Source organism: Salarias fasciatus (genome assembly GCF_902148845.1).
Source record: "Salarias fasciatus chromosome 7 unlocalized genomic scaffold, fSalaFa1.1 super_scaffold_4, whole genome shotgun sequence".
In the NCBI taxonomy this organism is placed as follows: domain Eukaryota; kingdom Metazoa; phylum Chordata; class Actinopteri; order Blenniiformes; family Blenniidae; genus Salarias; species Salarias fasciatus.
In genome coordinates this window covers 20,376,376-20,403,920 of record NW_021941229.1, presented here as the reverse complement: position 1 = coordinate 20,403,920, position 27,545 = coordinate 20,376,376, and the positions used below count along the sequence as shown (strand labels likewise).

The window sequence follows — 27,545 nt, the reverse complement described above, 5'->3', positions numbered from 1 at the left end:
CACCTGCGTCCCATATTGTTCTGACTGAATGCTCAGGAATGTTTGACACAGTCAGCTTTAAGTTTTTCACCTTGTTAAAAATTTTGCGCATTTTTCCCAGATTTCTTTCATTTCACTTGAGCAAGAAACATCAGATTACTAAGTGATGAAGTGATCAGCTGCGCCGTCTTCACCCAGTTCTTTACTGTTTTCCCAGAATGCCTCCTTGTCTTGGTTTGTGTCCAGATTTGTAATGAGGCCGTGCTGCCAAACTCCTCCACTTTCCTCAGCTCCCAATAGAAATTCTTCGTTGGTTTACAAAGTTGCCAACGGTTGAATCACGACCATCAAACTCATCAACATCCTGTCCTTTTCACACGTTTCGTAAAGTGATGAATGAAATATGATTATTCAGGTTAGTTAGGATGCATTTTTTCTCAATTTATTTATTTATTTTTTTGCAGCCAGTCGAAGTGAGAACGCGTCCTCCTACCAGCTTATTGCCGAGGCACATATCTTGTTGAAGGGCGCCGTGTTTAACCTGGTTACATAATGTCTCATGTGGCAAAGTAGAAGAGCAGCGTGTTTCAAGGTTGCTCCGGGTGATTCTTCTCTTAAAAAAAACCTGTGTGTGTTGCGCTTTATGTGCATCCACGATCGGGGCCCTATTTGAAACTTGGAGGGTTTTCTGGGGGACAAGACTAGACAAGTGAAAGCACTGCCAGCAGTTTGAAACTGGGATGGGCAGATCAGATCTGTGACTCAGCGTGTGCGCGTCACTCAGTGTTGTCATCTTCAAGTTTACTTTTGCAATTTTTTTATTTGTTTTTTTTTTTATTTTTGTCTGTAGATGGAAGTAAAGCTCTAACACTTATCACACCCTCGGCCTAATCCCTGTTGGGGAAAATTGGTTTAGATTCCAGGTGGGCCCTTTCCCTGAAGCTGGGAGGACGGCCGGCGAACGTTGCACCAGAGCTCCCTCCCTCGCTCGTGTATCAATATTTGCTTCTGTTTGACAATATTTAACTCTCCGTCCACGCTGCGGCTCCAACCTCGTGTCGTGTCGTGCCCCCCCGAAATAAGCAGCCACTCAGTTCAGCAGTCAACGCATCAGGAGGGCGATTAGAGGGATGTCCGGTGTCCGGCGTATGCTTTAAAGGTTAAGAGGATTAGCTGGTTAAGACTCTTCTTTTTTTCCCTCTCCTCACTCCTACTACGAGCTGCGTCTGTCTGCAATTCAACTTTTGATTTCTTTGCTCTTCGTTCCTTTTTTTTTTTTCTTTGAAAGCTTAATCATGGCAGACAATGGGGATTAAATCCAGACAAAGTGACACAGAGGCTTAAGTCTGTTGGCACCCAAACAAAATGTCTCTTGGTAGGAATTTAACTTTTGGCCCACGAATATCATCGGAAGGAAACAAGGTAAGAGACTTGGAGAGCTGCTTGCGATTGAAGGATGAAGACAGCGGTGTGCAAAGTGTCTCCAGTGGCTCTCTCTAACATACAATACCTGCTTCTTTTGATTTAAATTTTAGAGTAGTTGCACAGCAAAATTCCTAGTTTTATCTTGCATTTGAAAATGGATATGGTCATTTATGTACTGTATATGTACTTCATATTAAAAATCTGACATGGGTCGGTTTAAACAGGGAAACGTCTAAAAGCAAGATAGTTTCTTTAATTTGACTCCCGGATCTTCAGGTTCATCAATCAATGGTTTCATAAAGACACTTAAAGATGAATACAGAGTAACGGTGGAAAAAAATCAAAACCGTTATTACATATTCAATACAAGTTCTGGAAAATTCGTATATATTTATATTTTGTTTTTTGTATATATATATGAAGTCCAGCAAAGCTTACTTTTTTTTTCCATTTGGATTTAAAACGGATACAACTAGAATCTTGATCTGTGGCCAATGCTTATATTATCAAATTTTCAGTTGATGTATCCAATATGTAGTATGAAAATAGTTAGATTTGTGGATCACGTCCCCACAACTCATTCAAAAACAAAAAAATTCAAATTGACAGATTCTCTCAGCTTCTGATCTGACCTTGTCGACCTTCTCCAGGTTTAAGCCTGGGGGCTCGACGGGTCCTTCAGAGGTTGGAAAGAAAAGACAAACAGCTCTGTGCACAGTGATGGAGGCACAACATTTCAGTCTTTAGAAAAACTTCACAGGGAGTTTAGCCTCGATGAAGGTGACCCGTTCAAATGTTTTCAGTTACAAAACTTACAACATGGAAATTGGGAAAGGAATCTCAGCAGAAGGAAATGTAGTGGTCAAAGTGTTAATTGATACATATAAACAAAACCCTTCAGAAAAAATGATCTCGAAACTATATAAAGGTCTGCTCGAATTGAGTATTGTGGAGGAAATACAGTCCATGGAAAGACTGACTTGTTGAGGACTAAAGCAGAGATGGATGAACAAAGATGGGACAAAGATTTTTATATCAAACAGAAAGTAATACCCCACCCCACCTCTTATGTTTCTGCTGTTTTTGTTCTTTTGCATGAAAAAAAATACAAATAAAAACAAGTTAAACTGGTGCTTTCACTTTCACCCCATCTTTTGTTTTACACGTCTATTCTTGTACTTCTCAATAAATAGTGGGAGTATTTTGATAAGTGATGAGCGCTGTGCCTGGCAGCTATCGTGCAAAGTACCTTTTCTGATTTTTACTTCCCAAATGTAACAGAGTACAGTTTCGGTACGAACACCGAAACGATAAACATCCGTTTTGGTCAAAGGTCATGACAAAATGTTGGGCTGCTGTGAGTCCTTTGCCAGTTTAAAGCAGGAGGTGTCAGAAAAGTTCCCACAGGGATAACTGGCTCCTTCATGTCGGCTCTTGTTTCTCTTGATTCTTCACCAACTAACAAGGAACGTGAGCTGGGTGTAGACAGGTCAGTTTAACTGATTATGTGTTGTTGCAACAGTAATTTTGCTTTTCATTGTGTTTTTTTTTTTTTTTTTTTTAATCGAACATGTAAGACTACACCCGCATTATAGGAGTGCTTTATCTTTATTCTCGATGTTTTTGCTGTACTGAGTGGATAAAAACTCTTCTGACTTTAAAGGCCACAGACTAAAAGATTGTTAGTTTTTGCCTTGTTCCAAAGACTTCAGCCCCAAACTGGAATCAAATGAATTTTCTTCACTCAAAGATTAGTTTAAAGGAATACATTTCTGCAACACTATATAATTATTCTATCATTGGATAAAATTTCAACACTTTTACCTTGACTGTCAGTGCAGAACAACACATCTTAATTTGCTTCTTCATACATTGCTTGATATTTAATTTTTTTTGACATTTCAGAGAAAAACTAATACATAAATATTGTAAGTCTGTTGAGCTCTATAATAAATGAGAATCACTATGATGTTACAAGTATTTTAACATGTTCAAATGAGGATGAGCTGAGGATAAAATGCAAAAGTACAAGCAAAAGGTGCAAGTTATGTAACCCAAGCTTCAGGTCAGACACGGTCACTGAAGCTTTTCACATCCTGAAGGACTTTTTGAGGCAAACATCCATGCGGGAAACAAGGTCTCTAACTGTTTTATTAGAATAAATCTATTTTGATAAAATGATACGAGTTCTGCTGCTGAATGAAGATGAAGCAACCAAAACGAAAAAAAGCGAAGCTGCAGACATTTGTAACCAGTTCATTACTCAACTTGTAGTATTTTTGAAAGCGGAACTCAGAGATACGGATCTCAACCAGCTTGTAATCAGCTGCTTCTCGGCCTTCGGGCACTTCGCCACACTGCATGTTATTATAATACAGTATTAGACCCTATGCAGGCATTTTTCACTGTGACTTCTAAAGATGAATGTTAAACCTCTCTGTGTGAAGCTGAAGTAGAACAAGAGCTGCTGTGTTTTTCTAACTTTAGATCTTGTCAACACAGGAAACTGAACTCCCATGTGAGAGAGAGGACTCGGAGTTCAGACATCCAAAAGTCAAAGCTTATTTTTAATTTTTAGCTGATAAAGTCGCCGCAGAATGTCCGCACACTGTGACACGGGTGAAATGTGAAATACAGTTTGCAAAGAATTAATCACACTTCGGCCGTGAGACCTCCGAGGGCTGTTATCCTCTCGAGTAAACACCAGGAGCCTCCGAGCAGCGCTGGGGGAAGAGAAGACGGGATGAGAGATGCAGGCCAGGGAGGAATTTAGGGAGAGTTCAGAAAGACAGATGTCGGGTGACGAGGTCGGCCACAGCATGGTTCGCTCTGCTGCCATTAACCCTGAGAAAAAGACAGATGAGCATGTTCAGGAGCAAAGTCCACAAAGATTTGCATTACTTTGCATCATGGACTTATAGCATGTGTTTGTTTTGGGAGTCAGAGAGACGAATGCACTAACGAATTTTTGTTCTCATATGTTAAGAAATCTCATATATGACTCATAGTTGCAGCTTGTTTTAATTCTAGTGGGGGGACACTACCAGGGAGATCCTGTTCACCAGAGCCACTTCTTTCAACATGTTTGTGACGGTTTGTGTGCTGTCGATGGCTCACTGCATTCGCTCATCCACCAAATGTTGGATTAAAAGATAGCAAGGAGTCCGTCATGGAAACGAGAAACTTGATCTGATGTTGCTGAGGAAGTCTGATTTGTTTGTCAGATATAAATAAAGGTACATTTCAGTGTTGATGAAGAGCTTTAGAGTTGTTTGTACAGCTACGTCAGACTTAAGGGGATATTTTCAATTAGCTGAAAGCACTTTTTAAATCTGTTCATTCATCCATCTTTGATACTGCTTCATCCAGTTTAGTGTTGTGAGATGTTTTGTGTTCAAGAAAGTAGCTTCAATCACGATGAGAACAGCAAAGTCCATCACAAGAAAGCTGATCCAGAATCAGCGGATCCATTAACCAGAGAGATAGTCGCCCCTCCCGTTGGGGGAGGGGGAGCTCGAGCCTTTACATTGTCAAACCCCCATTGCAATTTTCTGGTTTGTGAATGTATTCATTCCATCATTTTCCTCACTATAAGCCAATTACAAAAGCTATTTACATCACTTCAAAGCAGAGACCGAGGATAATGTACAACATGGAGGCCATGCAGAAAGAGTAGCAGGTTGCTTAAATTTTCAAATTCAGACAAGGTCAATGAAGCAAACATTCTTATTTACAGACACATTTTGTCTGTTTTAGGAGTGTGGTGTTTTCTACTTGTTCTATAACAGAAAATACAGGCTTCGTTTGTATCAAACCAGCTCTTATCATATATTTGCATCGCGTTGTATCAGCTGTTCATAGTGTAGCTTATCAGGAAGGCCCTTTTAATTTCATGCAACCTTGTTGTAATTCCAGAGTAAATCCATTTGTATCCGTTCAAATCAAAAGGCATGAACTGCTACTGTTGGTCACTGCATCACAAGGACCGAGTGTAAATGCTTTTCATCAGATATGAGGGACACCAGGCTTGTGATTATTTTTTTTGTTCGACACACATCAGAAAAGAGTGGAGAAGGGCTTTTAACGGGGAACAATAACAGATTTTCCTGGTTGGTTGAAGACATCTCACCAGCTATGCTGAAGTGAGATTATGTAACAAGCAGCACAGTGTTGTTTGTGGTGTTCTTTCAAGTGAAACGCCAAGGAAAGAAACAGATTTTGGCTGCAGTTTTTCAAAGACTTGCTCAAGAATTTTTTTTTTTTATTTAATTTTTTGACGGAATATCACTGAAGGACTTTGATTATGTAACTTTGACAGTTCAAGAAATGTGAAAGTGACATGTCTTCTAATGAGGAATATCTTGTCTTCTGATTTTTGTTAATTGGAAAATAGCTACTGAGCATTTTTCAGTAACGATGTGCCCAAATTGTTGCTCCTGCACAACAGCTCTCTCCATCATGGTGCATATCTGTCAGTCGTGTGGATCAAAACAATTCAAATACACCTTGGATTGTTGTTTTTCAAAGAGGTTGAATTCTTTCTGAGCTGTGTGCAGCTCTTCTGAAGGAATGAGAAAACAGTCCTCGACGAGAAATAGACAAATATGGTCACATCTGGATCTTTGTATATACAGCGCCAAACGGTGGACATGCGACTGAGCAGGGTCGCATTTCTCAGGAAGGATATTTATGTCCTCGATCAGAGTTTTCCCACTTCTGATCACGGAGCGTTGAAGTTAACCAATCCTCAGTGTGAATGTTCACCCTCAGACCAAACCAAGCGTATTGAATATATTTTTGAAATCTAATTACAGCACAGTTATTCCCTCGCAGACATAAAGATGTAAATTCCTGCCTTAACTCTAAAGTCGCTCTCTCACTGCACTCGGCGTCTCAGAGTAATTTTGGTGAGTGTTAGACTTGGACTTTATATACAAACTGCAATTCTGTTCTTACTCAATTTTATGGTGGAAAAAAAAATCATACTTTCACTCCCAGAACCTCAAATTAAAAAAGTAAAGATATTTTGGTTTCCTCTCATTAAAATCCTCAAATGAAACTAACTGAATCCAGGAGTTTTATTAGACATGTGCTTATCAGTTCACAGGTGGTGTGAGCTGAGCATGCGGTGAAAAGTATGATTCATTTATTACCCATCAGTGCCAGCTCAGAAAAGGATATGATGGAGAAACATTAGCAGGGAAAACGACGGGTGAAACAAAGGCCAGGATGACTGGAAAGAGGTACGGTGTAGCCCCTCTTGATGTATGGGCCTTATCTTCCTGTTTTACTGTAAATGAGGACTCGTGTCCAAGCAACCAACGAAGGCCACTAACAACAGTTTGTTCCCACTTTTGAAAGGTTCCTTTCATCCATCTCAGTGAAATGATAAACAACACTTCACCACAAAGCCTTCAAAGAGAATTAATATCCTGTGGTGTGAATTTGTTTTTCCAGTTTTCTCTGGATAATTGTTCTAATTTGGACTAAAGACACTCGTCCTTTTGTGATGCAGAACCATACCATAGAATAAGTGGACGAACGCAGCAGGAAAGGCATTGATGTCTTCCCACTTGTGTTGTTTTTATAGCCAAGCCTCGTGGCTCAGCGACATAGACCACATACTAACATGTGAATACCACAGAGTTTTCCTTGGCCTGGACTCTCGGAGTATTTATTACTCAACCTTGAGGACAGTGTTCTTGTGTGTGGCCGTACTCTTTCATCCTTGTTTGTCTGTGAAGCACAAGTAGCTCCCGCTGCTCCGTCCTTTTGTTTGTCGACTTGTTTGAGTAGCTGCATATGCTTATGCGTGCAGCAGTATAGAAAAATAGAGGACTTCCTCCTTCTCCCCCTTCGGCGCACTTTGGTCTTTGTAGTGTCGGCTGATGAAGGTCGACATGTACAGTGTCTGCAGGAAAGTTTGCTTTCTGCACAGTGGAAGTCATCTGCGGTGTGCAGGAGATGATTATCCCCCCTCTGTGCAGCATCGGGGTCACAGAGACCCTTAAGACATCTAATTTCTCAGTTCTTTCTTTCACTTTCTCTTTCCCCACCTTGTGTGTGACATTAATATCAGAATAATGTGTTTGTCTTTTACAGAGAACATCTAGTGGACTGCTCAAATGCCCATCCCGCAAACGCATGTTCCTACCAAACAAAAGGGAAATAAACAAGCTTTTCCCACAGTGTTAGATTGATTCCAAAGAAGCACATAAAACAAGCGAGAAATGATCCACCAAACACAAATCACCGTTTTGTGCTTGGGTTTGTGTTCCTTGTTCCTGTCCCCCCAGATGAGCCACAGACAGTCATTATTACTGGGTTGTTTGGTAAATATTAGAATCTTTGTCTTCAGCAGATTTAAGGGCAGTGTGACAACAAATACATGAGTGTCCCGATGAGTAGAAATACAGTCGCTCTCCATGCAGGTTGAAATTGCCTCATTTTTTTACTCGGTAAACACAACAGTCTTTGTGTGCTGTGCAGCCCACCTCCTTTGTTTTCAGCGGTTTGCTTTCTGCTTTGGCAACAAAACATTGTTGGTACTGTCCACTGTGTGTGTGTGTGTGTGTGTAGCTGAAGGTGGAAGAGAGGAAGGAGGGGCAGGTCAGGTTTGATCTTGCTCTCAGAAGCTCTGCATGGTGGCTCTTTGCTGCAGGTGGCGAGGAGCGGTGGGTGAAAGGGCTGCGGACTTGTGTGCTGCTCGCTGCGCACACAGTAAAGCAAACTGTGATGGACAGATGGGAGTGTTCTCAAAGTAATCGAATCGGCATTTAAACAGCTAACACCCACTTTTAAAATCAATGCAGATGTTTTAGACTGGGAGATATTGGAGCCAATTTGTTTGAGATTTCACAATGAATATGCTGTCCTTTTCTGCGATGTTCTACTTCAAATACACATAGAATGGGAAATGTAGGTTTGCTGATTACTCCGATGGTTCGTAGCTGGCATGAGTGTCTGATAAATATGGCCCAGCTCAGCTGAGTAAAAGCAAAAATCATTGGGAACCCTGGACAGCTTTGGCAGCCCTCCACAGTTTTCACTGGCTCGGATTTCTGTCACGGTGCATCAGGAACACGAAGGCAAAAGGTTGCAGGAATCACTAGTTGCACACAGCGAAGCTTGAATGTTGTGTATTGGCTTTGAAACGGTCGGTTTGTACGCTACAAAGCCTCTGTCGTAACTCCGAGCAGGCAGAGTTTGCCTGCCAGTGGGTGGATGGATCTGCTTCATACTGTAGTATCTATAATGTGTTTCTCCTGGAATATTGATTAAATGTTGCTCCACATTCATATAGCCAAGTAATAGCAAACTGCAGACCTTGACCCGCTGCAGACATAACTAAATATAATGAGGGTGAGCTCATTCCCTTTTATCTGCTTGGATAATTTACATGGGCGGATCTGCCTCTGAAACTACCAGACCAACAATGGATCGCTTCTAGTGCTGCAGGGGGAAAATAACATGGGCATCAGCTGGTAATGGCTCTAAAAATGTTGCTGAAATCACAGCCTCATAAAGTTTAATTTTGTTCATTTCTAAGCCTCATCACTGGATTTTAGCAGCCTGAAATGCCTGTTTCACAACGTGTACATTTCCAAAAGCACTGTATTGTTTATCTGCTGCTGTTATGAGGGACATAAAACAATAAACACTAAACCTGGATTTCCTCACAGTTTGCGGGAATGAAACTAATCCATTTCCACATTTGACACAGACAGCTACTTCTTTCTGGAGATGTCTGGTGATCTGTTGAGATCGTATTCCTGCAGCAGCTATCAGAGCCGTGGAAACCATACCAGTGGTTTAGGCAGCGGGTGGGAAATTCAGACGAGTGTAAATCAATCCAAAGGTACGAAAACTAAAGCTTCTGATCTGGGAGGAGAGCTGCAAAGACAGAGTTCAACTTCTTCAAAAGATTTTGACTTCATTGCACCATCATAGAGCGGACTCAAAGACAGTACTCATGTAGATGTGTGGTCAGCTGAGAATTTAAACTGTGATATTTCTTCACCTATCTTGGAAAACATCCCATTAGACAAAACTCCTGAAGATATGCAGCATTTAATAGCTCTTTATTTGAGATTTTAGGCATTATAACAATGTGTATGGGACCTTAAATTGAAACAAGCTGAGTAGATTTGCTATTGAGAGCAAAGCAAAAAAATAAAAAAAAAACACTTGGAAGAAAGACGGCGATGCAGACGGAGGAACTGAAGCTGAGGTGTGTTGCGAAATGGAGTGTTTCTATAAAATGAATCAGACTTCCGTTTGGCTGTTGAAATCTGACACACACAGCGGGGATGCGGTCACTGAACAGAGGAAATCCCTCAGGTCGGCGTGCATGCACCACATATCATTACGGTCAGTGGTGTGAAGGACATGGTGACCGGCGCAGATATTTCTGGTTTGAAAACAATGCAGCTGCGTGCTGCAGGGGTTCACCGCTGATTGTTTCTCGGCATAGCTTCTAAGCTGCTTACAGAAGCAACAAGTGGGCATTTACTCTCTGCGAAATTACATAACTGCCTGCGCTGCTTTGTTTTCACATGGAGTTAATGTGTGTAGGTTTGCCTGTGATTCACAACACTGAAACTAGTTCCTGCACTAATATTAGTTTTTGATAATTATTTAGAAATAATGACCGTGAGACGTAACTGTCGCAAAGGAAACCGAACCAACTGACAAAGTTAATATTTGCTCACTGTAGACTGTTTGGATTGAAATATGAACTGTAAACATGTCCCGAGTCACCTGAAACTGCCTCAAAATCCTGGGAAGCACGTGTTGTCATGTGGGTGCTTCCAAAAAAACAGAAAAACATTCAGTTTCAGTTTTATTCACTTTTCACTCTATACAAACACATTTTAAACAGATAAATCAAAATAATTTCTTTGGGTGCATGAAAACATCGATTGCATTTGAGTATTGATAGGCTTTTTGAAGTTATTTTTGAAACTATGACACACTTGAAGTTGCCTCCTGTTACTATAGTTGAGTCGATGGTGGTTTTGGTTCTGATTTTATGCAATACTGTCAATATGACTTGAATGGTGTAACTCGATTGACCACAGTCTCTGCAGCCCGATGCAGAACTGGATTTATGGATATTGCAACCAAATCCTAAATTTAACAGGTGACTGAAACTCCGTTTCAAGCTCCCCTCCATTGTATTTCTATTTAGCTGCACATGTGGCGGTTGTGATTAATTTCATTTGTAGAGAAAGATGTTGATAAAGCTGTGTCGCTTTGCTGCACTTACAGCCGAACAATATTTAATAGGAAGCTCTCACAGCTCTTCATATCCGCCTCTGCAGTGTTTACTGGCTAAACATTAGGTGGTGGGCGTCTGGTTTGTTTTTATTCAGCTTAACTTGCAACAGCAACGCATCTAAGAGAGAAACAATCAATTCATTGCAGTAGTCAGATGAGAGCATTTTATATAATCTAACACTGATACATCAGGACTGAAGGATTTGGAGAAATTAGTATATTTTAGAGTAAAATCTAGAGAAAGTGACTGAGCTCTGAACAGAAATGTGATTTAGTAGTTTTTACTACATTCTTTGATATTAGTTTTGAAGAAGTGAAATTAGCTTTAATGACTAGTTGGGTGTTGCAAGGCATTTCTAAATGAAGGCTAATTATGAGAACAGACGGGAAATAATGTTGAACAGTTTGAGGGAAAGGATTGGATAAAATAGGACTATTTCTCCTCCTGATTTCAGAGTTATGTAATGTTTTTAGGCAGTGTTTTGATCACACTGTGTTATCTGCCACCTTTTCCACTTCATGAACAAACTAAAACTCTGGAGATTCAACACTGCAGGGGGAAGAGATGTGACGATCATGCTGCTGAACTAAATTATTTGGATTAACAGTAATTATCAACATGAGTCACACTGACGTTTGTTTGTTTGAGTGGCCTGTGAAAAACAGCAATGGATGCTGCAGTTACCTGTCACTGAGCAGCAGATAGATCTGCCAGTTTTCATGCTTTGTGAGTTAGTTTCACTTCGTTGCGGTGACGATATGCATTTATCCGTCCTCCTTACCTCGTTATTCAAGTGATGATATAATGCCTCGGTCGTGTGACGTAGTGGTAGCACTATTCAATATGATCATGATACAAAAGAAACTGTAATCAGTCCGTGTGTAATCCAGTGACCAAACAGGTTCATGCAGAAGCAAGGAGCTTAAAAGTGGAGCATAACCCACATACTTAACATTCTAGACCATTCATGCCAAAATGAACAGAACCACAGAATTATTTACTTAGTTTCAATTCAAAAAGTCTTCACAAACCAATGATAATTTTTTAAAATATTTACTTGCTCAAAGGGTTTTCTTTTATATTATTTGTGCTCTAAGCTGAAAAGAACACCTCTGCGGTGCGTTTTATTTTGAAAAATCAGCATCCAAGCTGTCGGTGAAAACAGTTTTGTTTTGAACATGGATCTGTTACTCTAGATAAACATCTTTAATTCAAAAACGTTTACTGGCCTGATAATGCAGTTGTTGTATTTAAAAGGATCTCAAACATAATTTGTTTTTTGTTAAACGATTTACATTTAAAAAAAAAATCCTTATTTTTGTGAATAAATGTGATCTGACAGTAAATAAACTGATACTATTGACAGCTTTGTCATGTTTTGTGTTTTTGTAAACCGAAAGGCTCCATACTGATCCATATTGTCCCTCTTACTTCAAAGCCACTGTGGATGCCTTTGTGACGTCCTCCAGAACCGGTGCATCGTCACACACAAACACAAAGTTGAAGTCGGTTTCTTTTTCGTTGTTCTCTCACGACAGCATGTGATTATTTAATAAAACATGTAGCCACAAGCGAAACGGTTCCCTTCTGTGAATAAAAAAAAAAAAAATCAGCTCTGCAACCACCCAATTTACATGAAATGGAACCAGCTGCATGTGTGTGTTTAGACTTATATTCCACTATCCTGCAGTTTCTTCTGTAAGTGTGCGTGCGAGTGTGTGTGCTTTATGTAACACAGCCACAGTTCAGACCGAGAGGGGAGTTTGAATTTGTACAGTGATATCTGTCCTCAGCATGAACAGTATATATTATGTTTCAAAACAACGAACACCACTGTTGCAGAGCTGCAGTCTATCAGGGTCATGAGCTGCTGATGCTACAGTATCTGTTTGTTCTGGAAACCATCGTTTTCTCCGGTTATTAGCCTTCGGTCACAGCTGACTGATCATATTCTCTGGGCATTTTCCCCCCCACAGCGGATCATCTTCTTAACCAACTGTCAGGCCATCGCTCTCACACCTGTGGGCAGTTTAATCTTTGGACTGTGGGAGTGAACCAGGGCACTCGTAGAAAACACATGGTAAACATGTGGTGTGTGTAGAAAGTCAGGGGGAGATTAGGCAGCATTTTGAGGATTCAAAGGAAAGAATTCGTGTCTCTTCTTATTTAAACCTCATGATCCCATTGTTTCCCCCATTGTTCTTTAATTAACTACTGCTTCAATATGTGGATGAATCTTCCATACGATTGTAAAATATTTTATCACTGCCACTGTAAATCTAATTGAATTCCATATGTCTATTTGTTTAATTTAACTACAAATATTTACAGTTTTTTTTTTTTTTTTTATAGAGTTCCACGGAAACATGCCCAAAAATAAGTGTTTTACGAATATTGCATTAAAATGTTGGTCCTTCTGAACCTGATTTAATGGAATAAAATATGAAATTTAAAACTGCGTTATTGGAAAAGGATAAAACCTAGTCAGCCTCCCATAAAGCCTGAGGTTAGAACTTCTTCTCCTTTCACCCTCATGGTCATTCTTCCCATTCATACACATGTATTCTGTTCTCATGGTCAACTGATGATAAACTGCGTTTAATTCAGTCCAGAAGTTCAGAATCGTTCTGTTTAGGAATATTGAATAGTTAATGCAGCGTTTGTTCCTCTGAGTATTGGATTAATAAATATGTTTGTTTGTTTTTTTTTTTTGTCATGAAAACATGTCAGATCTTCACGTTAAAGCCTGGATGGCCAAATTACGTGACTGCAGCCAGATATCAACCTCGAGACAAGATTGATCTTTATCCATGTCAAACTGAAGCAAACTTTACACATGGGGCACCAATAGCAGCTGCTTCATGTATTTTGGGTGTTTATGTTTTTATTCCAGGGAAAACAAGGAACTCTAGACAAGGTGGTTATGTATCACTTTAATTTGACTTCGGCTTTTGTTTTGTGTTGTGTTGATTCTCATAATTGTTACACTTTCAGGTCCTTACATTTTACCACGTATATTTGGACAGAGCAAGTTTTTAACTTGTTTGAGTTCAAATAATTGTCATTATAGCATAAGTAATTCAATTTTTTTAAAAAAAATTCTTGCACAGTTGGTTCTGACTTCATACTGTTTCACTCTTGCTCTACATATTTTTCTTTTTTTTTCTGTGTGTGTGTGAGTGAGGTCAAGCCACCCTGCAGGTTTAACTAGCGCTCGGTGGCACTGGGAGCATGAATCATCCCACAGAGGAGCAGAGGACATTTCCTTCCACGGACGGCTCTCAGCCATGTATATCTTTGTATTCTCAGGGAGGGCCTCTTCCTCACCGCTGGCTTTGTTTTGCACACCGAGCTTCGCATTATCTCCTGAGAATACAACAGGCTGTGTAACGTTGTTGTGCTGTGTTTTGGGTTGCTGCGTCTATGTGGCTCTGAGTTTTTAAAGTTTCAAGATAAAAAAAAAACAAAACAAAACAGCAGTGGCATGTTATTTCGTCTGCCTTGTTTCACATTTAAATGGTGTCGGACTGAGAGACTGTTTAAGTTCAGCTACATTTTGCTCATAGCTGTTTTCAGCAAGTTTTTTGGAGAACACCGTGGGAATCCCCTTCATAAGTTGTTCTAAAGATGTTGAATCCTGCCCTTGGGGCTGATTCTTAGATTTGAAGCTGTTGTTCTCATACCTCTGTACATGTTTCCTTCCAGAAACGCTCTTGTGATTTTCTATTTTCTTTGATTGCTACACCTCTGATTTTAATGATAACTGCTGCTAATGCATTTTCCTGCTCCGACAGCCGCTCCGTCATTTGGGATTTCCACAGAGAAGTGGGTAACCGTGTCGAGAACGGAAAGAAACGGATAAGCTGCTTGGCAGAACTGAGTAGTGAGGGTTTGAGTCTGCGCCCTGGGCTTTCTCAGAGGAGTTTGCATGTTCTGCGTACGCCTGCGTCGATTTTCTCTCAAACTCTGGGTTCCTTTCCCAATCTAAAGGCATGCATCTTAGTGTTTTGTATTTTGTAAATATGTGTGGGTGAGTTTAGAAGATGAATGTTTCCACCTCCGTGTGGGGAAAAAAGTCGAGTCCTTTTGTAGATGAAAGAACATCTATAGTTACTTTCAGGCCTACGGTTAAGTGCTTTTTGAAGTATACACAGCCATTTTGAGCAAGCACACGTCAGTAAGTATATTGTCTTTAGACATGGGGAGGTTGCTAATTGTCTATTCTTTTTTGTTTTCTTTCTCCTTAGTTGGACAACATCCTCTATCCACCGGCTTCATACCACAGGAAATCCAGCAACCCTGAGGTGACTCGAGGATTAAGTCCTGCCCTCAAGCTGAAGCGTCATCTCAGTGAAGATGGAACGTACGTCCGGAGAAGAAGCCTCGGGGGTGGACTCACAGGTAGTAACGCTGAACACACACACACGGACACACAATGGCATTAATTACATATAAATTCATTAAATAGGTGAAGTTGGCTTTGAAAATAAATGTGATAGGAAATGAAAATAAGATGAGCAAATCTAAAAATATGCACAATGATACACATTATGCCAGGAATATGAAAGGTCAAAAGGCAAAATTTCAGTGAAATAGTTATTAACAATGTATTATTTTAGTGATGAACTTCATTGCATAGTTCAGTCAAATGAATAATCCACTGAGTTCAACTGAAGTTGCTGCATTTAGTTGAAGGAAGATGCTCCGTAAGTCTTCAAACCTAATAAACTAACTGAAATAAAGATGAGAATAAGCCACAAATTAACAGAAGAAACTACCAACATGCTGATAGCGGCCGACGGCTTATTTGAAGGTAAGCTGACATTTATTGAACGCTGCTGGTCCAACAGAAGTTCTGCAAATACAGGCTGATATCGACCACAGTCCGACTTGTTTGATGTGGCCGTCAGGAGGCACTGCCTGGGTTCAGGATTAATGAGGCTCTCCTCCCTCAGTAAATAGGAGTTTAGTGATTAGTAACAGTTGAAGCAATGATTCACTAGTTGAGCATTAAAGCAACTGTGAAGATAAAACAACAGTTTTCATAATGAATATGTTAACTAAAACTGTTGTGACGCTAACTGTTTATAATTTAATTACATTCAATATTTGCTGACTGTAACCAGTTATTCCTAATGTTCTCTCACGGTAAATGACTCAACGCTGCTGAGTTTCTTTACCGAGAGGTTTTATTGTCATCCTCAAGCCACGCTTCTCCTCTCATATTTCTGTTCAGTCTAATTTTCCCTTTCAATTTTACAGTTTCTAATCTGATTTTATGTAACCAGACATTAAGAAAGCAATATCCAGGAATGCAGCCCATACGTCTTTCATCAAATCAATTAATCATCCCTCTCCCCTCCCCCTGAAGCTCTCTCACCTTCACGTATTATTCTCACTTCTTCTCACTGCTCGAAAACGTTCTCCCAGCGTTTGACCGGAGAGCGAGAGAAAGCATTTATGCTAATCTTTCATGGCATTAATGCTCACAGTACACCCACTATCTATCATTTTTTTTAACGCTTTAGGCTGTTTCATAATGGAAATAAAAGGGCTTCTGAATAAAGTGTCATTTAATCCAAATAAAAAATTCATGTTGCCTTCAGTGATTACCAGCCCTCCCAGTATTTATTTCTTTATGTGCCACTGCCTTCGAGAGCTCAAGGACTTCTCAGTTCAGAAGTTGAGAGTGGAATTCCATTAGTGGAGTTGAGAGCATTTAAACATGACTTGAATCGGCGTTTCCAGAAGGTGCCTTGGTTACTGAATATAATCAGGATAATCCACAGGATCCCGCTGTGAGCAGTTTTCAGTGTTGCCTACATTTCTGAATTGAAGATGGTCTCTCAAGGAGAGGGTTTGAAGTCTGACGTTTCCCTTGGTGTGTGTGTTGTGGTAAACAGTGACGTTTCCCTTCGTGTGTGTGTGTGTTGTGGTAAACAGTAAAGATCTGTCTGACGGGAGAAGTCGTCATCCTCTAACATTAAACGCCACCTGAGCATCCCCTAAACTGGAAACCGTCCAGTGGATTTGAACATAGTCTGAGTTCCTCACTGCGACCTGCACTTGATCTTTTTCATGCTGTTTTGAGTTTGTACCGCTCAATGGTTTCAAGGAGGTGAGAAAGACAACAGGATGGGACTTAAGATCAGGACTTAAGTACAAAAACGTCACATGAGAGTTTAGTTGAGACTCTCATCCAAAAATCAGTGAGGTAGAAATTTGCACGGTGGGAGTTTTAGGAAGACTGAAACAAAAACAAAATCTGTAAATGAAATCAGGGAACATAACATAAGAGCAGCAAAATATAGTACAGGTAATAAAATAGGTAATGAGAGCTTCTCACTTTTGTTACATTAATAAAAAAAAAAAATCAAAAGAATATTTGAAAAAAAAATATGAGGTCAAGTTTATTCATGAGTTTGATTAATGCTGTGTAGGTTTATGCACCAGCTTTTGGTTTTTGTTCTTTCTCTTGTCACTTTCTAGACGATAACAACAAAAGAACACCCTGTAATAACCAACTCAGACCTTCTGCTGCTTTCATCCTCACTTGCAAAGATAAGCTTTCAGACATATTGTCGATATTTGAGGATCAATGCAGAATGTGTGCTTAACTCAGAAATTAAAGCAGTCCATTTCCATCTTTCTTCTCCAGTTTTCACATGGCTGCACACGAGCAGAAGCCGGTCACATATACACACATATACACAATATGGAAAGAAATATATACACCAACAGTCAAACCAAATGGGGAAATCCCAGTTCAGTGGGTTTTAGTTTAACGCCGGTTCACCCCAGTGGAGCAGAAAGCTCTGGGTCAGAGGAGGATGTACGGTCTCGCTGCAATATTTCTTATCATGGGTGGATAAAATCCTCCTCCCCTTCACAGTGATTAAAGCTGCCTTGCCAGCAAAAAAAAAAAAAAAAGACCAAACATATCAAATACATATATTTTAAAGTGAAGCTGGGGTAATTACTGTGAAGTTAGTAGTTTTAATTATAAGATCTCCCACTGTTATCACTTTGTCAACTTGGGCTAATGCGACATTTGAAGGTCCTGGTTCACCACATCACAAAACTTTCCAATAGCACCGCGAGCTGGTGGCTGTGATGGCTCTGGTCTTGTTCCTCTCCTCCTTGTGGCACGATAAGAGCGTAATATTTTCAAGATAACACGAGTTTTGAACTTAAACACAATTTTAAAAAATCTTCCTAAATAATGTCAGATTTATAATAACTGGATCAATAAATGTATGCATTGAAGGTATATTCCTGGTCAACAGATCCCTCAGATGATCCTCCTTGAAATGTCATGTTTTATATTAATATTAGTGTGCACAACTAGAGATTTGTTTGAAGGATAAACTTTGGAAAAAAAAAAAGTTAAAATGCAATCTTAGACATTTCAATGAACACAGTTGAGAAAAAGCTTCTGAGTTTGTTGTTTCGTTGTTTTACTGTGCTGGGTTTTGGGCACGCTCTCATATTAAAACACTACATGTTCCAGGGATGAGGAATGTGTAAAGTCAGCAGAGAGCTTCCCCCTTGGAATTGAAAAATTCGGTGTGTGAGAATTAGTGATTGAAGTTGGTGGGTAGGTTGCAAATCCTTCCCACTACACCTGCAGAATATAAAGGAGCTGCCAGGACTGTGTGTTTCCACTTCATTTTCTGCATTGTGACTTCTGTAAATGAGTTTTTCTTCAGGTTCCCACCAAATAGCAAAAAGAAAAGTATCTTATGCGTAGTTAAACCTGAAGTTCAGCCCGAGGGTGGACAGATAGGTGTGTGTGTGTCCGGTCCGTATCTTTACTCCAGTTACCGATGTGCCACCAGGCTTCATTTACTCCCTCAGACTAATGTTGTGTTATATGGCTTTAAAAAGCTTTTCTATTTGTTGGTTGTGTTCGGGAGCTTCACCTCCCTGATTAAAGTATTTGACCTTTTCACAGTCAATGAAAGATTGTGTTTTCCTCCGGTTGAACATTGAATGAATGCGTTACCCTTTTTTAATTGGTCTTCATAAAAACAAGATGGATAAACACACATTATCCGAAATGAAGTCAACTTGGATTGACTTGATCATGCCGTTTAGATTTGGATGAGGTGTCTTTGCCTCTATTTAAGAGATTTTCTACTTTTCCTGTAGCATCTGGTATTTAAAAAAAAAAAAAAAAAAAATTAATAGCATTTCTTTTATAGACAGACAAATGTGGTCGCTCCCAAAAATATTTGATTGGTTTAAAAAATAGCTTCCTCTTTAAAGATCACTCTGCATGTTAGTGATAAAGAGAAAGGGGGGGAAAAAAACACCTGATAACTGATAATCAAAGAAGCACCAGCAGAACAGCTGAGATAAACCACGACAATCTGATGAAAGAGCATCTCCCTCCAACTTACTGGTGTGACTTTCGCTTCGCTTAACGAGTGAATCGGTCATTGGAGCGACTCACGCTGTGCTGAAAGTTCAGCTCATTCGTCACAGCAACATTACAGTAAAACGGCTTAGTGCACGGTACGTTTGTGCACATATTTTAGCCCAGAGAGCATCAGCAAACAAACACCACGGCTTATTTTTCCACACCAAACCCCCACAACTAAAAACTGTTTATTTTAAGGCAGAGAACAGTGCCAAAATCCTTTTTACTCATTCTTACAGCGTCTTCTGTAACGTCACAGTTCCCAAAGCTTGACCTGAATAACTGTGTGCGCGTGTGTAGTTTTCATCATTCACATAACAGAGGTGTGGTTGAAACGGGACAACATCTGTTCAAGGTTACAAGCTGGCCTTGCGTGATACCTTCTCTGAGTACAAATGAAACCATCCAGCAGACTCTCCCTGAACCTCCTGATAGCCCCTCACCTTGTGGAAGTGTTGACTAGCGAGTGACGAGACGCTTCCTCCATGCCGGGATGTGATGGGCTCTCTAGTGAGGAAAACATTTGCCGGTAAGGAAGGAAGGACTCCAGTCTTCCCTCCTCATCCTGTTTGGTCTCCCTTCGGTTCTCCGAGTTTAAGCTGCGGTGGTCATGGTGCGACCGCGAGGATAACACAGCAGGCAGGAGTGTGCAGATTGTGTGATTGATTACAAGGAGGTCGTCTTTGCAAGGAGGGAAAAAGATCTGTCTTTAATATTTGTGCTTTTTTTATGCAATGGATTTTTTTAATATCTGCAGAGGAGTGTGAATGAAAGATTCATGAATAAAATTAATAATTCTGGTGTTAATTATATTAAAAACAGGTGTTAAAAAAAGCAGATAGCAGTGACATGAGGACCAGAATCTGTGCTTGATTATAAGCTCTTACATGTTGAAATTCAAAGTTTTCTCATTTCCATCTGTCTTCTTTACCTGCTCAGTCTGGACACGGACAGCCAGAGCCTTTACCAACAGGATGAAGAGTAGCGTGCATCCCAGACAGGTTGCTCACCAATTTCGAAAAGAGTCATTAACGAAAGCAACAAGCATGTCTCGTAAATCACCATGCCTGCACAAAACTGGGAGAACATGCAAACTCCGCTCTGGCCCCACCGTTTGGATGTTGATTCAGGCTCAACTCTTATCCCTCTGAAATCTCATATTGCCGTTTTCTTCATCCGCTCTCTTCAGTTCATCAAAGATTATCACATCCGAAGCCCAGTTAACGCCAAACAAGCACGGCTGCATCCGCCTCATTTGTCCTTCCTGCCTTATGAAAACCAGTTCACTCTCACAAGAAGTAGAAATACACACACGGACAAAAGATGACAGCATGTTTACAAATGGTGTTTGAATTTTTCAGAGATACAGCGTTGCAGCTGAGATGCTGAGGCAGATATGTTGTTGTCTTGGTTGTTATGCCGTTGGTGCGCTCAGCACTAGTGATAAGAAAGACAAATGGTAGCCGCTGCATTCAGTGCCATCTAGCTGCCAGATGCAGGTGATAAGTGTGTTATTTTTCAGTTTGTAAGCAAAGCTTTCCCTGGAAACGTCGCTTGTTAGTAAACCTCGCAGGTTCACACAGCCGATCACTCTTTCCGGATTGAGTTGCCGCTGCGGTTTCGTAATGTTGCGGTTATCAGTGATCTCTTAATGGGCTTTCCACCCCCTCTGGCCCAGTTTAACCCTTTGACATCCTGCCGCAGAGCACAAGGTCAAGAGCTTTCAGCTTAACACGCCTAACAAGAGCCGACAGCCAGGACTTTCTTATGCTGCCGGCGTGCCCTTTGACCTGTGCTGTCGTCTCTCTTTTCCGTGTGCTGGTGGAGGATCAGCCCGCGATTATTGTGACATTTAGAGTCGCTTAGATTTACAGTCGAAGCTTGTTTACAACCGTGCAGCAGTGGAGTTTGTTTACACCCCTTGTGTTTACCATAAATAGAGGTACTGAGCTACACATGGGGAAAGTCCTGATTGGTTGACTGTTAGCATTTAAACTCTCTTGACTGATGTATTTGCTGTAAGGTAAGACCAGATGTTCCTTTATTAGTCCATCAGTGGAAAATTTACAGCATCAGAGCAACAAAGTAGCAAAATAATACAAGATATAGATTAGACTGATACTTAACTTCAGTAAGACCCATTGTAAATGAATAAATATACTGTATAAATGGCATGAATCATTCATTAATGTACATATCTAAAAAAAAAATCAATTTGAATATAAAGCTTTCTAATTTATCTTTATTTATGAGGCACTTTAAAACTGCCACACGCAGCTGAAGCGCTGCACACCAAGTCAATAAGACGATAAATAAATCAATACAATATACTTATGATAAACATCTGCCATGTAACTTTTTACTGTGGAAGAAGTGTTCCTCGTTATGATAGTCACTTTTGATAAATGAGCCGGTTTGATTCGACCTGTTTTTAAGTGTTTTTGTCCTTTAGTGTTCAGCCTGAAGGTGGAGTTTCCTCCTCCGGGCCATTAGATAGATCTGAGCGGTCATGTCATGTTCAGTAGGACAGGAAATAAAGAAAAACCTTCAGTTGTGTATCTTTTCACATCAAGTTTTATTTTTTTAAAATGAGAATTTAGCTGAAGTTTCTCAAGAACATGTTCAAAAAAAATTTGAGGAATCAAGAATCCAAATCTCAGCTTTTATCATTTCAGGAGGGGAAAAATAAATGAATTTGTGTGCGCATTGCCTTTGAACTGATCTCTTCCTGTTGTCGTGCAGGAAAGTACCTCCTGCTGCCGAGCACCATCCAGCCGACACACTCAGCAGGCCATCAGTCCTCTGAGACCTCCAACCTGGTCCGCATGCGATCCCTCAACCTCGGGAAGTCGGACCCCTCCCTCACCTCCAGCCTGGTGAGTCACTGGGATCGGATCGTCCCCTTCACGTAACCTTTGGATCAGAGTCTCATCAAAGTCTCTGTCTCTTTGTAGTGACTTATTTTAGATACAGGAAACTCTTCTGGAACGAGAACTTGCTTATTGCTGCTGTGTCCGAATGAATAGCATTCAATGGAGTCCGTGGCAGTGAGGCATATTGCATAAGAGGGTGTTTCCACCGTGTCCCCTGAAATAGATGGTCAGCGTTGAAGATCGTAGTGACTCATATATTCTGTCATTTGAATGTCGCGCCAGAAATGTCTTTTAATAGACATTCATGTTGACCAGTCGCTTCTCAAACTGTACAGTGTATTTTTAAACGGCCGCGGTGTAACAGATCAGGGTTGAGCTGTACGGATCACCTTTAGGTGTTTGGCTCTGCTTACGTTTCACCATCCACGCACCCGCCCACTAAATCAGTTTGGTTCATCATGGAGGCGGTGAAGGGTCGGATACGTGTTCAACTAGTCTCCTGTCCATCACAAATTGGAAAATAATAAACTTACTTTTAAACTAAAAGGTTAAAGTTAAGACAAAAGTATAAATTTATTGAAATGATAGAATAAATCCCAACTTTGACTCCAAACCATGAACTGTGATCTCAGTCTGTGAAATTCATTTCAGAAAATTCTTGTGGTAAATAATGTCTCAAATAATCATCAATCATTATGCCGAACAATGCGAAGTGGAGTTAATTTTCCAGACAACCACTTCTGGTCAGGTTCTCTGATGTAACACATTAAATGTTACCGAAAGCCAACAATTAAACATGTTCGTTTACATTCTCCTATACTGAGGCATTTTCAGGCGCCGAACATTGTTGCCTGTGTTGATAAATGTTCAACCAAGATGTAACACACTCATCTGTTCTCTGCGGTCTGAGACTCCGCTCTAATGAACGACCTGGATGCTGGAGGGTCTTATCTGTTGCTGCTGCCGGTTGGCTAAACACTTAATTGCCTTGCTTTGAGATGTTTATTTCCATGGATAAATTACATGACAAGCCAGGAGAAATCACATTTATTAAGGAGAATTTATGAGCGGTAGAGAAACCCTTTGAGATTATTGCATAACTCCATGAAACAGGACTGTGTGATTGAGGAAACAAATTTCCTAACAGTAGTTAACACAATCACTGAGAAACATTGATTGTTTAGTTTTGGGAACCTGTAGACATTTTCATCTGAGCGCCACAACAAAGAAAAACTGTAAAGCTTAAATTTAAAGGTCATTGCGGCATTATTTTAGCTGTCTGGAGCACTTCAGACTAAAATTATACTGCATGTTCCCCCTGAACTGAAATGTGTTTGGCTCCGCTGGTCGAAAGCATAAAATAAACACTCACAAGATTTCCACAGTATATAGCAAGACTCATACCAGATAATATGAATTAAAAACATTTAGCTAGATTGTTATTGCCTATAGAGCCCAACACCTTTTGATAGTTTTTGTTTTCTTCCCAATATAACATGAAAAACATTCAACCAAATAATAACCATCCTCGGGGTTTTTCAACTCCTGAAAGCTGAGCATTTTAAGAGTGGGAACAACAGGAATCCACATCCAAATCACCAGCCCTTATCCTGTATCTGTGTAGCTGAAAATATCTGGATAAGTCTGAAACTATTCCTGGCCGGAGAGGGACGACGGTCGCTTCCAGTTTTGTGCCGCTGTGAGCTAAAACTACAAGTGTTATTTGTTTTAACAATTTGGAGATTAATTCCAGCTGACCATCTTTTGGAGAAAATAGTTTCCAGCGTTTCTCAACGCTCTTCTAGACTAGTAACAAGTCGTGTTTGCATAGCGCTGAATAAATAAAGTTGCCTTGAATCAAATGACGCCATGCGGACAGAGATGACCTTCAGCGTCGGTTCTCTCAGATGACACTGATAGATTCTGTGATTTGTTCTATCGTGATCTTATTGTCTCAGGAGTGAGATGCAATCACAAGCAGAGGCTAATCCAATGCTGTTGAGCTATGACTCATTCCCCATGTGTGTGTGCGCTCGGGATCTGCTCGAGGAAAGGTTAATGCAATAAAAAAAAAGAAAAAAAGAGGAAGAAGCATTTGAGGCGTCACTCTGAAAGCACCCACACATGTATTTGTGTGCGCACGGAGTCGCTCTGAAAAGAAGGGTTTGGCTTTTTGGCTCTGGGTCAGTCTGAGTGGGCAGAGTCAGAAAGAGGCTCCGCAACCCGAACTAGAGCCGGTCCAGCTCTTTTCACATGGTCCATGACAACAGGATGACCTTGTTTCCACAAAAAACACAGTCAGCCTGTGCTTTTAATTGTAGCTTTAAGCTTACAGAATGCAGTCCCTTCTTCTTCCTCCTCCTCTTCTTAAAGCAACTTGCTTTTGTTTTAGAATTAAGTGCATAATACCTCAACTAATTCCACACACTTGGGGGCGCTAGTGCCTTTTCAGCATTTGTAGTTTAAACACATGCGTCTGTGTGCTTGTAGAGGCACAAATTAATCCCTTTGGTTATTGTGTCCTGCAGTGTGAATGAATACAGGATTTCCTGTAACTTAATTGTCCTCCGGTGGATAAGTCCTCCAGCTCATGTGTTGATTCAATTTCAGTTTTACAGCTGGATGACCTGAGAGAATCTTTTTAACATCATTGACTTGCCAGAATTTACATGGCAATTCCCTGCGGGTCTTTGCAGACGGTTATCGGACCACCATCGCACACAGTCTGCGGGGAGAGATCAGATACCGGGAGCAGGGCAGAGGTGGGCCATTTAAGAGTCTCTGGCCACACGCAATTTATCCAACTGGAAAAAAGGAGAGGAATCTTTCTGTTGACATTGATTTTAGGGAAGAGATGTGCAATACTCATCCACAACAAACTGTGGTGGAGAAGGAGTTTTGAAAAGTCATCTGGAATCGTTACTTCTTTCATAATCTGCTGTTTCTTTGCAGCCTTGGCCCTGCCTGCCCTCTGCGATGTGGTCGTGACACACATGAATCACAGCCGTTTCACCCGCACTCTGTCAAATAATGTTGGAAAAATGCTCCGAGCTCTTTCTTGGGTTTAAATGCTGCAGGATAAACAGCTCCACTTTTGCTAAGATTTGTGTTTATTTCTTGCCGCCACAGGGATGCTGTTCATGGCGATGAGACTTTTGTGTGTGTATCAATACGTCACTGCATTCGAAATCTTTGATGTACGATGTTAATGACAAAAAGATTTTTTTTTAAAAAGTGGAATAGCTTAATCCAAAAATCTGTTTTAATCTACTTTTTGGCTCTGATATGAAGTTGCATCGATCAAATGTGTCATCTGACAAAAACTACAGTCGAGTCATGCCAAGACCAAATTCAATTAAAGATGGGTTGATGGGACTCTCCTCAGAGTGGAGGGGGGGGGGGGCGGCTCTGTAAGGTCACATCGTCCCAGGAGCCTGTAATCCAATGTTTCCTCCCAGGTCGATGGTCAGAGTTTGACCTGCTGCTAAAGGACGGACATGATGTGGGTCGAGTTTTCCTGAGAGGCCGCCCGCCATGTGCACGGCGGTGCAGTATCCTCAGGCAGCAGGTGCAGCGTTATTAAACCTTATTCATACGTTGGCAGCACTTGGGTTGCGGTTATTCTGGATTTTACCCTTGAACTGCAATCATATATTTTATTAAAAAGCACAACATTGACTGTTTCTCATGCAGATGCTCGTATCCCGTGGAGTGTAATTTAAACTTGCTCCTCAGAGCTCTCCTGAATTTTCCACTTTCTAAGAACGAGGTTGCCAGTTGCTTTGATTTGATTTGATTTGATTTGAGCTTTTTTCGAACATGTCCACACAGTGAAACAATGAATAATAATTAAAAAAAGAAAAATAATTAAAAATACACAAAGGAAAATAACAACCAAATACGTGACGTCTTCTTGTTATACATGTCCAAAAGGGAGTAGGAAGTAGTCAAAAATTGTTTGGAATCGTTGTGGGATGTATTTTATCCCACTTTGAAGTCAGAACTTTCCCAGTCACTCATGAAGTCAGTTTTGAGATTTTTTTTTTTCAAGCTCTAAGCTGTGAAAGATGTGCTTCTCATCAGTTTTCAAACTTTATTTAATGACGTTCTTCAAGTTCTGAAGTTTTTGATTTTACACGACATGCAAAAAGTGAGGTTATTGATCTCTGGAATCTTGCTTTATTTAAATAAATTGCATACTTGAATGACAAATGACAAAAAGTCATTTATAAGATGGGGGTTGACAGGTTACAGAAGTTGAAGTTTGTCTTATAAAGTCTGAGTTTAGTCATGAATTAAAATAGAAATTGAGTTTTATTTTTAAAGTGGCTTTTATCACCCCACAGTCTTGTGTGTTTACAAAACCTGGTCAGAAACTTTGGCTTGTCCACGCTGAACCTCTGCTTGCACGTCTGCGGCGACAGTGCGGTTAACACGGCGGGAAAATGAAAAGCCCGTGACCGCTGCTCACGCGCTGTCATGTTGTAGACACAGGCTAAATGGCCGATGTGTGGCTACATCTTAATGGCATCTCAGGGAGTGAAGCGCTCTGACACCTCGGGGGTTCATCTTCCGCCTGCTGAATGAGCTGAAGGAAGCGACGGAGAGTCGGCTGACCTTGGGGAGAGGAGCGCCTCTCGGCTTGTGGCCACTAAATTAAAAAATGCTGCTTTTTCTTTGCTTTGCAGTTCTTTGCAGTTGTTTTCCTCAGTTAGAAATGTTTGGGTTTTACGCTATCAATGTGGACAAAATCGTGGATCGGGTATTAAAATTAGCAAAGAATTCTTTGGCACAATGGCATTTTGTGGTAATGATGCTTCCATGACTGGAAAGCTCCCCAGTTTTTGGCCCTGGTGACGATGAATGAATGGACTTGTGCCAGCCTGCAGACTGTGTCACAGCATGTCACTGTTGTCAATTCTATCCACGGACAGATTTGGCAGATACATTCATGCCTGAAGAGATTTATTGTAATGAGACAGTGTATGTGGTTACTCCTCCTTCAGTTTCACATGGACAGAACTGTCGTGGAGTTTTTTACAGCTCTATGACTTTCTGTCTGACTTGCAAAGTGTCTGTGAAACAGAGTTTAATGAAAACTTACAACTTAATTTAAGAGTTTGTTTCTTATGAGGGAACCAAATATAATTCCATTATGTTACTTCCCAATTTTGCTAACAAAGTTAGAGGGTTTTGGTTGTTAAAACTGGTGTATAAAGTGTTTCTTCGAGCTGTTATTGGCCTTAATATCCTTCTGTGTCATGCTTTTGTTCATTTCTGTTCAAGTAAACTTTTGTTTAATCTATCTCTCCATTCATCTTTTACAGCATTTTATCTTGATGCTGCATCCAAAAATTCAATAAATGACACAACTCAGACAAATATGCAGACCTACAACTTCTGCAGCCTTCAGCAGACATGTTTTCAGAAATTCACCCTCACAGTGTGGTTTTGATGCTAATGCTGCCATCAGTGCTGCATCACTGATGTTTCACTCTGGGTAACAGTGTCTTGTTATGTTTATTAATCTTTCTGAAACAAAGCAAACTCCAGTGAAGGAACTGGG

At 40.5% G+C, this 27,545-nt stretch overlaps 1 protein-coding gene across 5 annotated transcripts in view; it reads left to right on the top strand.

Annotated features, from left to right (window-relative positions):
• Positions 1-27,545, top strand: part of mast4 (microtubule associated serine/threonine kinase family member 4) — a 105,562-nt gene that overhangs the window by 9,619 nt on the left and 68,398 nt on the right. For all 5 annotated transcript variants that reach the window (XM_030084658.1, XM_030084657.1, XM_030084656.1 and 2 more), the window contains exons 2-3: positions 14,932-15,085; positions 21,849-21,982. In XM_030084658.1, the coding sequence (XP_029940518.1) occupies positions 14,932-15,085; positions 21,849-21,982 (288 nt within the window). The remainder of the gene's footprint in view (positions 1-14,931; positions 15,086-21,848; positions 21,983-27,545) is intronic.